The sequence below is a fragment of the Felis catus genome, chromosome C2, assembly GCF_018350175.1.
Source record: "Felis catus isolate Fca126 chromosome C2, F.catus_Fca126_mat1.0, whole genome shotgun sequence".
Taxonomy (NCBI): Eukaryota; Metazoa; Chordata; class Mammalia; order Carnivora; family Felidae; genus Felis; species Felis catus.
This window is the reverse complement of record NC_058376.1, coordinates 41,794,310-41,809,179: the sequence shown is the minus strand read 5'-3', so window position 1 is coordinate 41,809,179 and position 14,870 is coordinate 41,794,310. Positions and strand designations below refer to the sequence as shown.

The 14,870-nt window shown below is 33.5% G+C and overlaps 1 protein-coding gene across 3 annotated transcripts in view; it reads right to left on the bottom strand.

The window, feature by feature from the left end:
* EPHA3 (EPH receptor A3) overlaps positions 1-14,870 on the bottom strand; it is a 355,677-nt gene that overhangs the window by 40,725 nt on the left and 300,082 nt on the right. For all 3 annotated transcript variants that reach the window (XM_023238873.2, XM_011285988.4, XM_045036779.1), the window contains exons 12-13: positions 4,516-4,577; positions 1,919-2,128 (exon numbers count right to left, since the gene is read on the bottom strand). In XM_023238873.2, coding sequence (XP_023094641.1) covers positions 1,919-2,128; positions 4,516-4,577 — 272 coding nt within the window. The remainder of the gene's footprint in view (positions 1-1,918; positions 2,129-4,515; positions 4,578-14,870) is intronic.

The following is a 14,870-nucleotide window of genomic DNA, read 5'->3' as shown; positions in this document are numbered from 1 at the left end:
AAGGAGTCATGAATGAATATACAATAGGAAATGACAGTCTCTTCAACAAATGGTGCTGGGAAAACTGGGCAGCAACATGCAAAAGAATGAAACTGGACAATTTTGTTTCACCATACACAAAAACAAACTCAAAATGGATTAAAGACCTAAATGTGAGACCTGCAACCATAAAAATCCTTGAAGAGAGCACAGGCAGTAATCTCTCTGACATCGGCATTAGCAACTTTTTTCCTTTGATCTATCTCCTGAGACAAGAGAAATAAAAGCAAAAATGAACTGTTGGGACTTCATGAAAATGAAAAGCATCTTCACAGTGAAGGAAACAATAAAAAAATAAACTAAAAGTCAACCTACTGAATAGGAGAGGATATTTGCAAAGGACATATCCCATAAGGGTTTAGTGTTCAAAATATATAACGAACTTATATAAGTTAACACAAAATAACAAATAATCCAATTAAAATGGGCAGAAGACATGAACAGACATTTCTTCAAAAAACACATCCAGATGGCCAACAGACACATGGAAAGATGCTCAACATCACTCATCACAGGGAAATGCAAATCAAAACTACAGTGAGATATCACCCCACACCTGTCAGAATGGCTAAAATCAAAAACACAAGAAACAACAGGTGTTGGCGAGAATGTGGAGAAAAAGGAACACTCATGCACTACTGGTGGGAATGCAAAAATAGTATGGAGTTTCCTCAAAAAACAAAAATAGAACTACCCTATGATCCAGTAATCACATCACTGTGTATAACCCAAAAAATACAAAACACTAATTCAAAGGGATACATGCACCCCTATATTTATTGCAGCATTATTTATAATAGTCAAACCATGGAAGCAGCCCAAATGTCCATAGATAGATAGGGAATGGATAAAGATGCGGTGTGTGTGTGTGTGTGTGTGTGTGTGTGTGTATACACACACACACACACACACACACACACACAATGGAATATTATTTAGCCATAAAATAAATGAAAGCTTGTCATTTGCACCAACAGGGATAGAATTAGAGAGTATAATGTTAAGTGAAATCAGTCAGAGAAGGATAAATACCATATGATCTCACTCATATGTGAAATTTAAGGAACAAAACCAACAAGCAAAGAAAAAAAAAAAAAGAGAGAGAGAGACAAACCAAGAAACAGACTCTTAACTTCGAGAACAAATTGATGGTTTCCCAGAGGGGAGGTGGGTAGGGGGATGGGGATTAAAGAGTACACTTATCATGATAAAATAGTAATAGTAATAGTAATAATAATAATAATAATAATAATAATAACAATAATAATAATTAACAAAGAAAGAAAAGATAGATATAATACCAATTTGCTCAATAATTAGGGGTTGATTTTTTAAATGGCAAACCAGGTAATAGAATATATCAAACTTACTGACAATGAAATACATTCAAGAGATATACTGCTAAGAGAAAAAAAGGCTATACAGTGATGTTATAAATAATCCTATACATAATCCTAATCTAATTACATATTCATTCATAGGTATGTATAATAGGTATGTAGAAAAAAATCTGGAAGAATTAACTGACAAAGTTACAAGTGTTCTCTATGGGTGGCAGAATTATGGATGACTTTATTCCTTTTTATTGCTTTGTTTTGAAATTTTTATAGTGTGAGCATGTGTTACTTATATAAACATGAATTTTAGAATGCTTTAAAATTGTATCAAATTGGACAGAGGTATGCCACCTTATAAACAGTGGCCATCTATTTTCTCAGAATAAGTAAGAGTATTTTAATGTTAAAGGATATGTTTCCTTTGGGGGAAGATATAATTGACAGCATGGAGAGAGGTGATTTCTATTTATTTGCAAATCAACATAGCACAAGGTGGGAAACAAAGATAAAAAGGAAAAAAGAAAAGAAAAAAAGTTACTCACTCGTGTTGTATAAGCAGCTTCTGGGTCATCTTCTAGAACACGTGAAAGTCCAAAATCAGAAACCTTACACACCAAATTACTGTTGATCAAAATGTTACGAGCAGCAAGGTCTCGGTGAACATAACCCATATCTGAGAGGTACTTCATGCCAGATGCTATCCCTCGAAGCATCCCCACTAGCTGGATGACCGTAAACTGGGCATCGTGTTTCTGAGAAGTATTTCAAATATACAATTAAGATGTGTTGCTCTTTCTTAAAGATAAATCTTGGTTACAATCTCACACACTGAATTGTAAGAAGACTGATTATATACATTTTAGTTCCAAGCACCCCAGCCTCACAAGCTATGTGAATAAACAGAAATAAGGCTAAAACAAAATAGCATAGTAGCTGCATCACTGAATAGTTCATAACAAGAAGGACCCTAAATATTCTTTGACTTCAGGTTCAAAACCATAGCTTTCATGGTCTTTATGTGACATACAAACTCCTCAGAAATTTTAACCTCAGGAACAACAAAATGAAATGAGTCTTGGGGCTATTTTAGTTTTACATATTTGTTTGATTGAGTGTTCATTCTTCCTTCTAGTTTTCCAGATATTTTATTAATTGCTTCAAATAAGGTAGATGTTAAATTTTTAAATCATCATAATTCTTTCAGAATTGGTCAAAGATATTTACTGAGTATTTGTTTTTCTACTCAATCTTCAGTTATAGTTCATAAAATGGAAAACAACAAAACACAAGTCAGAGTCCTGTATTTAGAAAAACTTCCAATTTACTTTGATTAAAATAGAAATACAAGGGGAACTGGGCTTAAGCATCCTACTCTTGATTTCATCTCAGGTCATGATCTCACAGTTGGTAGGGTCGGGCTCTGCACCGACAGCATGGAGCCTCTTCGAGATTCTTTGTCTACCTTTCTCTCTGCCCCTCCCCAGCTCGCTCACTCTCTCTCTCTCTCTCTCTCTCAAAAATGAATAAATAAACTTAAAAAAACAGAAATACATGATTTATATGATAGATAAGTAAACAAATACACATACATACATATGTAAATATGTGCATAAATGCATGTATAGATAAGTAGCTATAAAATTCCATGTTTAGTTATATATACACAATAACATTTTAAAAGAATATGTATTATAATGGTTTCTATGACCTGATTTGAAGAATATTTGTTTTTGAAATGCTTGTGAAAATAATCGCTGATAAAACTGTGTTTGCCTTGGAGTGCCTGGGTAGCTCAGTAGTTTAAACGGCCAACTCTTGATTTTGGCTGAGGTCATGATCTCACCGTTAGTGAGTTTGAGCCCCACATTGGGCACTGTACTGACAGTGTGGAGTCCGTTTAGGATTCTCTCCCCACCTCCCCGCTTTTACCCCATGTGCACACGCATTCTCTCTTTCTCTCTCTCTCAAAAATAAATAAACATTAAAAAATTGTTTGCCTCGTGAATATTAAAATAAGGAATGCAATTTCTCATTTATAGAAAATTTAGAATTCTCTTCTATGATAATGAATCATCCTATTCTATCTATCTAATATCTATCTATCTATCTATCTATCTATCTATCGTCTATCTCTCTCTCTCCCCATCTCTATTCTATAGAGCTGAATTCCTTTTTTAATTTTATTTAAAAACACTTTTTAAGTTTATTTATTTCTTTTTGAGAAATAGCATGGGCAGGGGAGGGGCAGAGAGAGAGAGAGAGAGGGAGGGAGAGAGAGAGAGAATGAGAGAGGATCCCAAGCAGGCTCTGCACTATCAACACAGAGCCTGATGAGGGGATCAAACTCACTAACTGAGACATCATGACCTCAGCCAAAACCAAGAGTCAGACGCTTAACCGACTGAGCCACTCAGGCACCCTACTATAGTGCTGAAAGCATATTGAGGACAGAGTATATGTCTTTTTTAATCCCTGCAGTCACTGGTGATTGGCAGTGCCTTGTTTTCCATAATTTTTTTGCATTTCTTTGAACAAATTTTTACTGAAGTAACTTAAAAAAAAGTTTCTAAGTTTAAATATTTAAAAAATAGATATGGATGCACATCTATTACCAAAATGTGCCTCTGGTGCTTGCTTCAGCAGCACATATACCAAAATGGTATCTCTGAATTAAGACTGCTTTGGCATTGTAACACTTGCTCATTTTCTGAGACCAAAGCTCTATGTGAGCGAGACATGTTCTTCCGATAGCAGTCTGAGGTTATTTTAAGTGAAGACAAGAGAATATTTGTCTTATATCAGGGTTATTTGTGTCTTACTAAAAAGTCTTTTTTTAATTTTTATTTTAGCCAGTGTGAATCTTGGCAGTACAAAAAGCTGAAGCAGATTGCATAGATTTGTTTTACAAATATAAGCCATTAACCTTGGACACTGCAAGATAAAGATGCAATTTTAGTCTTCCTCTTACTATTTAGACCCCCCAAATTTCAGTTCCACTTTAAACTTTGCTATCTAATTGCTGGCAAGATATGAGAGGTTGCCTCTAACATCTTTAGCATTCATTCCACATTTATGCATATGTGTATATAGATAGATAGGGATAAGAGATATATGAATATATATAAAATCTTCTACTTACACGTAAGAAACTGTCCAAGGAACCATTCTCCATGTATTCTGTGACAATCATAACTGGTTTACCTGGATATATGATAAATAACAAACAAATATCATGTGATGAATATATATAGAATACACTATGATACACCTGATGAATTAAAAAATGTAAACTATCTCCCCAGTTTTAACAAAGAAACATTTTTCAATAGAAAATAAAACTAAAAAAAAAAAAGGAAGAAGATTGGTTTTCAGAACAAGGGCCTATAACCTATGATATCTAAATTGGCTTATTTGGCATGGCTCTTTGTGAACCTAATATATACCCCTTTTATTCCCTTTAACTGCATCTCAGCTGATCTACAAAATCAAGTATTTCTGCTTTCCAGCCCAAGATAGAGCCAGGATTTCCACAATCATTTGTATTTTCTACAGATATTTATAGAACTATGGACTAGGTGCTCCTTTTTATGCTGGTTAGAGCAAGTAAATCAAAGTCCCCATCTTCATGGATCCTACATATGATTTTCATAAAACAATTAAGACTAATAATTATAACTTTTAAAATCTGTATAATTAACGTATTAAAAATTATAAAATCCATGTTTAAACGGAAAATAAAATTAAAATTGTTGTTGGCAGTAACTTATAATAACCATTTTAGAAATATGTGGACTTAAATGCCATTATACCTTTTAATGAGCATTTAAATGTATTTATATGGTCTTATTGTATGCACTTTGCTGGTTTAATTGTTTTATATATGATAACTTATTATCATTTCCATTTTACACATGAGAAAACTGAGATAGAGGGTAATTAACTTACCCAATGTCATACAACTAATAAGTAATAAAATCAAAAGTAGTGACCTGAACAGAGTATGCTGTTACTTTTGGAAATTTATGCTGTGGGAAACATTTAAAATATACAGAAGTGTTAGATACAAAAGTGCTAAGTATATTTATATAGAGATTCACAAATAGAATATATGTTAAGCCATGGGTAATAATTTAATACGATCGCTGTGTGTTAATTCTATGGATTATTTTGAATTAAAATGAGAACTCTGAAGCCTAGCATTTTACATTATTGTTACACTTTAATATCATGTGAACAAAGCTGAAAATATACTCTATATACGTTATGATAACAACTTGGAAAATAAGTAACGTAAAATGAACTTTTCAAAAAAAAAAGAAATATGGAAGATGGATATTTTTTTATATATGGGAAACACTAGTAAATTTTTTGCATAGTTAGCATTACATATATACATATATATATTACATACATACATTATATCACGTCATCTTCACATCATCCTATGCTTTAGTAACATATATTATTCCCATTTTATGATGCCCTCAACCAAAAGCATAGTGGATTTAAGAAACTAGCTGAGGTTACATAATTAGCTAGTTCTCTAGCAAATCCTTAACATGGCTGTCTCTGATTTCAAAGCCTACACTGTTACTACAATATAATTCTCTTCCTTTATTTTTGCTGTAATATTGTTTTAAATATAATTCCATTCTATTACAAAAAGAAGGCAAATTACTTGTCTTCCATGTCAGGAGAACCTGAATCAAGTCTTGAGTGAGCACTGCTGAAAGACTTTGAGCAAATTGCTCTTTAACAAATATCGATGCATCCCTAATACAGAGTACACTTTTAAGCTTTCCTCATATGTTCTTTCTATATCATGAAAGTTAGTTTGCCATTCTGGTGATAGAAAATAACATTCTTTGCTTGCTTTCTCCTTTCATAGGTAAAAACTCTTAACTCACACTAGTTATGAATTATGGCTTGGTATCATGCAGGTTATACTTGTTATATTTAGCATTTGAATGCATCCCAAGCTATATGTCTTATTTAATGAGAGGTAAAATATATTTAAATTCTATAATTTTCAGATAATTTTTATATATGTAACAATCAATTGATATACCAATCTATCCTCCATTAAGATACTGATTTAGTTATATATTTTGGGTAACACATCATATATATCTTGTTAATCTGGTAAATGTCTGAAAAGCCATTTATCCGAAGGCTTAAGCCTCCATAACTTGCTTCTTCAAAATTCTAATTAAGCACGGATTTGACAATATTCAAGACAAAAAGGAAGATTCAACATTTCCTTGGAAACTTCTATCTCTCTTGAACTGATAAATCCACTGCCTGAAGACTGATCCCAGAGACTGACCCGAAATTAAAAGAATGGATGAACAAACAAATAAATGAACGAAGGAATGAATGAAATCTTTCATAGGCATGTTCTCCATAAATCACTATAATCACTATAATTTTCTATGTTCTTGCCTTAATACAATTCTGTGAAGAATAATATGCCTGCAAAATTCAATGCATACATTAAGTGTAGTCATAGATAGTTTGCCTCATACAGCCAACTGTCAATTACAGTGGCCAGTTACTGTGTTTTTGTACTACCTAGACCTTTGCTTATCACTCGTTTCCTTCTGGCTCCCAGCCCTATGACCATTTCATTTCTTGTTAGCATGTCTAGTGGAATGTTTGGCAAGGGAAATAAAAGTAGCTGAAAAATCAAACCAGTCAATTAAGCCAAAGCCCCATGACCATTCAGAAATCAGATCAGGCTGCATTTAGCTCTAAACTTTAGGTATTTGTAAACACATCAGTTAAGATGGGCAAGTCTGAAAATGTGCTTTACATTAAGTTCAAAGATGCAGCAAACCCAAACGTACAGACAAAGAATAAACAAAATCACAAATATTCTACCTTGGAAAGCCTTAATTTTTAACTTTTTTTTTCTTTTTTTTTAAGTGTCTAAGTGTCTATTCTGCCTTAGTTTCACTTGTGCTTTTGATTATATAAATAGGGTTAAAGGAAAAGAAACTCTCCATTACAGTGGTGAGAACTAGTTCTAACATGTATTAAATACAGCTGGAAATCATAAAATATCAGCTCGTCTGTACATGGATGCAATGTATTTCTATCCAAGTTTGCATGCTCTTCCATATGTATTTTCAAGAGCTTGTATCATTCGCTGCCCTCCGAGATCCTAAAATGCATCTGAGTATCCATACTAAACTCACCAAAATTATTGCGGGATAACTGGCTGAAGTGAAACTCCAATAAAAATGAGCAAAGCAAATTGTGCAGAGGAATTTTGCTTTTGTTCCTCAATTGATTCTTGAGTGTAGATAAAATTATGACCTTTTATAATTAAAGGGTTACAGGAAACAAATCAGTCTGTTACAGTCAGTTGGTTCATTTCCTCAACTATCCCCAGTGGCTCAGATATATTACTAATCATGAACCACTGTTTGATGACAGAAGAAATGTGATTTTGAAAACTAAGATTTCCATGTTCAGCACCATGTATTCCAACCACAACTTACTAATCACATTTTCTATAAAAAGAAGAGCCGGAAAATGTAATAAATATACAGCCATACATGAGATTTTTATTTCAACTATCAAATAAATATTGGCTTTAGATTAAAATGTTTTCATTAAAACATAAAAAGTATTTATCAATGATTGAAATATTAAAAATTACTGGAGTGCCTGACTGGCTCAGTGAGTAGAGCATGCGACTCTTGACCTTGAGGTTGTAAATTCAAGATCCACATTGGATGTAGAGATTACTTAAAAAAATAAAATTAAAAATAATTATTGAAATTTAATTCATTTTCAAAAGAAATATTAATTCCTATTACCGGTAATTGTATCTCACATACTCTATGTCTCATTTTCAAAAGACTTAAACATACTCTAAACACAGGAGTATGGTTTATAAAATCAAAACTTTGACCTTAGCAGCCTGCACTCATTGTTAGTATCATGGAGCTAGAATGAAGGAGGAAGCCAGAAAGCATACACAGGAGAAGGAAAAATAAAAAAAAATTAAAAAACTGACAAATACACCTCATTATTCCCAGGAAAAAAGACTAGAATCACTTTTGATTAGAAAGAAAATGTTTCGGTTTTAGATTTTCACGTACTATGTCTGACTGAGAGAGATATTGAGATGACCTAGAGTGTTTTTCTGTGGTTTCCCATTATCACATAAAACTACAGGGTAATCTTTTCCAAATTCAATTTTAATCAAGACATTATTCATTTCCAAAATGACCCCTATTACATCCACTGGTCTAGGAGGTAATGAGGGCAGGAACCAACTCCATGTTGGTTATGTTCTAAAACTAGCACCTAGCAGAGTGCCAGTTAAAATTGATAATCTCGGGGCACCTGAGTGGCTCAGTTGGTTAAGCGATTGACTTCGGCTCAGGTCATGATCTCACGGTTTGTGAGTTCTAGCCCCACGTGGGGCTCTGTGCTGACAGCTAAGAGCCTGGAGCCTGCTTCAGATTCTGTGTCTCCCTCTCTCTCTGCCTCTTCCCCCACTTGCACTCTGTCTCTCTCTTTCTCAAAAATAAATAAACATTTTAAAAAATTGATCATCTCATGTCTATCATTTCAGGGTGTCTAAGGACAATCTCTTTGTGAAAAATTAGGCTAAGAAACACTTTCTCCCAAGTCTTCCTAAACAACCATGCTCCATCAATCTCAGTATGCTGAATGCTTTACATTCAACTGACTTTATGTTTTTAAAATTTATTTTTGCTTAATTTGAAACAAAATTTAATACTTTCAAAGACAGGAACAGATAAAAGTACAGCATAGGTAACGTGGTCAATAATATGCCGTACATTTAAAACAAATATATCATTGTACATCAACTGTACTTAAATTAAAAAAGACAAGAGCAATATTTCTACTCTCCCTTTGAATACAAAGCTTATTTGCATAAGTACAACAATAATTAATAAATATAGTACTCTGTGCTCAGTCTGATTTTATAAGGGCAGCTTAGCATTTCCCTTTTCAGGCTTTCTACCTTTTATTTATTTTCTTGTTTAACTACAGAAATTAAGGCCTTAGGTATATTAATGAATTAAAGTGGTAATAGTAGCATTCTCACTTCTACTTTAAAATAAATGTGTTTATGTTTTACTACTAAATATGATGTTTGTAGGCTTGTTTGTTTTTGTTTTGGGGTTTTTACATTTATGAAACATACATATTTTCTATGTAGGATGTGCTAAGAAAACTTTTTAAACTAAGGTGTTTATTTTCTGCATCCATTGAGATTGGCTTTTTCTTTTTTTTATTTTTATTTTTTTATTTATTTTTAAATTTTTTTTTCAACGTTTATTTATTTTTGGGACAGAGAGAGACAGAGCATGAACGGGGGAGGGGCAGAGAGAGAGGGAGACACAGAATCGGAAACAGGCTCCAGGCTCCGAGCCATCAGCCCAGAGCCTGACGCGGGGGCTCGAACTCCCGGACCGCGAGATCGTGACCTGGCTGAAGTCGGACGCTTAACCGACTGCGCCACCCAGGCGCCCCAAGAGATTGGCTTTTTCTTTTCTATTAATGTGAATTTCCAGAATGATTAAATAGTAAACCAACTTTGCCTTCTTGGAATAAACTAAACTTGAGAATTATATAGTATCTTTTATGATACATTGTTAGCTATGGCTTTACAATTACTCGAATGTTACTGATTTTTTGTTCATGAATTACAGTTGTTTTCCTCTCTGAAAATATTATTCTATGCTTTGGTATCAAGATATCATTAACCTCATGAAATAAGGGTGTTTTTTTTTCTCACTTTCTGCAAGAATTTGTGTATGGCTAGAATTACTCAGACAGTTATTAAGTAAGTATATAATTATAGCTCTTCTTTAGGAGAGTTATTGTAGATTTAAACTAGTGCTCTTTAAAAGTCAGTCTTTGGGAACATGTGTCATGCTCTAACAAATGTCGTTAAGTTGCATTTAACCTTTCAAAAATATCATAAGTTCATACTATTTAAATGGGGAAAATAGACAACAACATATTTTTTTGTAATTCAAATGTGGCCAATATAACCAAAAGATATAAATGGGCAATGTTGGAAAAATAAAGAAAGTTCTTAAGCATGTAAAAATAGCATTCCCTGTCTTATGTTTTTCTCCAATATATTCAGCAAAGATTTTCCTAATTTTGTTGCTGTGGACACTAAGACAGAGAGGCTGCCAACTCCTTTCTCAGATTAGTCATGAACGCATGAGAACTTGGGTTACCAGAGTTTGTTTTAACAAACTACTTCTACAAATTATTAATAAAATAAATATAACACATATATGGACTATATTAAATACTACAGGGAGTTAGTACCCTTAAGGTAAGTACAGAAGAAAACCCTTAGAGAGAAGCAAACAGGACAAAGCAAGAATTTGGCATTGTCACCACAGAATGATGTCTTATTTCAGCGATATTTTTTTTTATCATATATGCAGGAGATAGAAAAGAACAAACAAATGACTAAGCTTTTGGTGGAAGGTTGATGCTCATACCAGCATAGAAATGTTTTAATTATGAGAAATTGTCCTAATGTTCTGCTCACTGTATTCCTTAATGATGCAAAGTTATAGTTAAATTGAATTATTATTTTTTTTAATTTTCAGAAAATAATCCCTCTCCAAATACAAAAACACATCAACCTTATCTAGTATAATTCCTTTTATTTCACTGGATGAATAGTGGCCGATGGAGGTCTTCTTGGAGTATCAACATCATTTGACTAATGGTGTGATGGCAGAAATATCAAACATTTGCTAAAAACAAGTTCCATCTTTTTGAACTCCAGCTAAAATTGATAACACATGTTAGTACCAAGTTCTGAGCAGAGACTGTGCCCCCAGCTTTCTGCTACTTTGAAGATCAGAGACTCTCTCACCTTCTCTTGTTTAAGACCATCAGGCTCAAAACGTATCATTAAAATTGTTTATGGCTCAATTCAAATAAATGAAAATATAATGATTGAATAAAAGGCTTTCTCTAAAAGACTTGAAAATGATACATTATAACAGACCTAGTGTTTCAAGCATATAATTAATAGCAGTAGTTTAAAAAATTATCATTGAGCAAAAAAGGGAATTGTTTCAAGAATTTTTTTTTCTACACAGCCAAGATTAACTGATAAAATCTCAAGCTTACCAGAAGTGGTAATTTAGATTTTCATGGCTCTATTTCACTTAACAATGTATTCCTACATAATCTTATTTGATCTTTAAAGTATCTGGAAATAGTGAAGTAGAACTGCTCTTCCAAATTACAGGTGAAGAAAATGAGTCCCTGTGACTGGTTTGATTTGCCAACGGTCTCACAACCAGTTGGGTTGAGTCAAAACTAAAACTCTGAACCTCTGATTCTTTTTTTAAAGTTTGTTTGTTTGTTTGTTTGTTTGTTTAGAGAGCACACACACAATCAGGGGAGGGGGAGAGAAAGAATCCCAAGCAGGCTCCATGCTGTCAGCACAGACTGTTGGTTGAGTATCTGAATCTTGGTTTCAGCTCAGGTCAGGCCCGAAACCAAGAGTCAGATGCTCAACCAACTGAGATACCCAGGTGCCCCTGATCCTCTGATTCTTAATCCAGATACTGATATAATTGTTTTTTTTTCCTTAAAACACAGGTTTGTTTATTAAATTATAAGCTTTACATCACTCTTGGGGTGTGTGTGTGTGTGTGTGTGTGTGTGTGTGTATGTGTCTAAACTTTGCAATTGGATTGTTTTAATAGTCATATATTCTCAGGGAACAAAGAAAATAACAGGAGTGGATGAATAACTTCTGGTGATAAAATTGCCTTATTTATATGTTAAATGCAACATATTAACTTTATTCTAAGGCACTGCTGTTTCCTCTCCGATGTTATAGGGTACCAGACTTAGAGGTTTTAAATATGCCACTAAAAGAGTTCAAAATCTAATTCTAGGTCTGCTACCCTATTATGTTCACACTATATGAGATGACTGGGATCTGTATAGTCAGATTTGGCAGCCTCTTACATGCTTATATGACCAGGGAGATATATCAAATTTAGAACTTTCACCCTAAGAATAGGCAGTTGTAATCCATATTAGAATGTTACAGAATCAGACTTGAATAAGGTATTTAATGGATAATACCCGTGGTTTTTAAAGTCTTTTTTTCCTCAATGCAACTTTTTTTTTTTTTTTTGCATTTTGGTCTTGGGGATTGTTTTATGATTCTCTTTGTCAGCTGACCATAGTTCATATTTGATTATTTCATTTTTATATTTCAAGAAATCCTGCCATAATAATTATGGTTTAATATTGCTCATCATTCAGTAAATGAATTGATAGGTAACATCTAGTCAAATGTAACAAATTAGTTTCAATAATACATAACACTGGAAATCAAAAAATCAATTTACATTTGATAAAATATAAGACCCTATCAATGAATGTAAATTTAAACCTAATATTTAGTTTGTCATTTTTATCTCATTTTTTTCTTAGGTGTAGGTGTTGAAGTTAGGTGATAATTCTGCCCATGCTAAAATATAACGATTTTTTCCATCACTCTCTGAGCGTACATGCAATTACACAACTGCACTTCATGCATTCAATTTAAAGAACAAACACTGAAGAAAGACCTATAGGAAGAAGATGTTGCTCTGTTCCTCATTCAATCAATCAATCAATCAATCAATCAATCAGTGTCTTTATTCCTTGACATTGGTAAATTAAGTATCCAGCATGATCCAGGTTCTATTTTAGTCACTGATTATAAGTAACGTAGATTCTTGCCCTTTATGAGTGTTTACATTTTGTTTTAGATGTTAAGGGTTATTAATGATCTACAGAAAAATGTTGAAGCTTGAGGGAGTCTTTGGTATGATCAAATTATTAGGGAAAATAAAAAAAAATCAAGATATAAAAGAATAAGTAGAAGACAAGATGAAAATTAGAAACCCATTTTTGTTCACGGTTGGGAACAGGTGAAACCAACAGACCAAGTTTCCAATGCCATCTCTAGCACTTTCTAATTAGACAAGCGACTTGCTCTTTGTAGTTACTGTTTGTTCAAATGTAAAATGGAATTATTGTATCTAACTCACAGGGTAGTAGTGAGAATGAAATGATGTCCATAGTACACTTTCGGGCACATAATAGTGAATGCATAAAGAAAACCTTATGAAAACTGGGTTAAAAGAAAAATGGTTACATAAGTACAAATGCATTTTCTCCTTAGTGGGGCTCAAGATCTGGACAACCAGTCGGTGAGGATGCTATAAAGGAGACTAAATGGCTAATTGACTATTAAAACATTAAGTTGTATGGTCTGGCCCTAGAGGAACAAAGGATCCCAATCCTTACGACTACGTGTTTTTATCATTACTTAAAAAAAATTAAAACAAGGTCTTCATCAGAAAATATTTCAGTGTTATTACTAGTATGGCCTAATTTTTAGGAGCATGAAGGGAAAAAATGCTTCTTACAACACTTAATGTGGGCTTACAGTTTATGGTTAAATTCTACATTGCTCAGTTCTTAATCCCATTTATTATATTACAAACTCTAAAGGAAACCAAAGTACATTTCAATTATGCCATGCTCTTGTGAGAAAGGAACTGCCTTTTTAGTCACACTAAGATGAGAATAGGTATTAGTCCCATTTGGAAAGTGCTCCATGTAATGTTAAAGAAAAATATCATTGTGAAAAATTTAATGTGTAATGTCTGTTGGTAACCATAGAATATGTAAATGTGGTGCCAATGAATTATCCCCTAAAGGATGCCAAATTTCCTGCCATATGTTGTCTTTCGCTCTAAGTAGTTTGCTGCCAATTTAGCTTATTCTTCATCCTGTGCTCCAAAATCTCGAGGAAAAAAAAATCCTAGAGCATTCTCAAGAGGTTTTCATTGGTATTGGAGCCAAAAATCACATATCTGCCTCACGGGATTCCTTTTGAGTCTGGCTGGAGAAACTATCATGGAAATAAGTTCAGATCTCTATCATGGGCTGTGAGCCAGAGTTTCCCCAGACCAGTCAAAAATCCATCTGGGACTCTAGATTAGAATTATTTGAAATCCACAGAGAACCAGGAAAAGGCCTTGGGTCTAATGTGATCCCACTCTTTACAGCTCAAAAGTATTCCCCAAACCCCCATAATTTCCCTAAAGCCAGGGGGGTAAAGATTTGGAAGTTTAACTAAAACTGGTGAACAGTAAAAGAAAAAGCAGCTAGCTGGGAGTTCCACAATTCCTGTCAAAACTGAGTCATCGTTTTGCCTTGCTAGTCCACGTAACAGAGACTTCTCCACAATTCACTTAACTGCCTTTTCATCAATGTGTCTTAATGTGGTCCTTTCTTTTTAGCTCTTAATTTTTTTTTCAATTTTTAAGGATGTAGAGTAGTACTTTCAATATAATACTAAAGGCCTTTGCTTTCTTGTTGAAGAAAGACATGGCAACCCCAAATAGTCTCTGTGAGGACTGACATAGCTATGAGAAAAATGTCAAAATTCTGAAA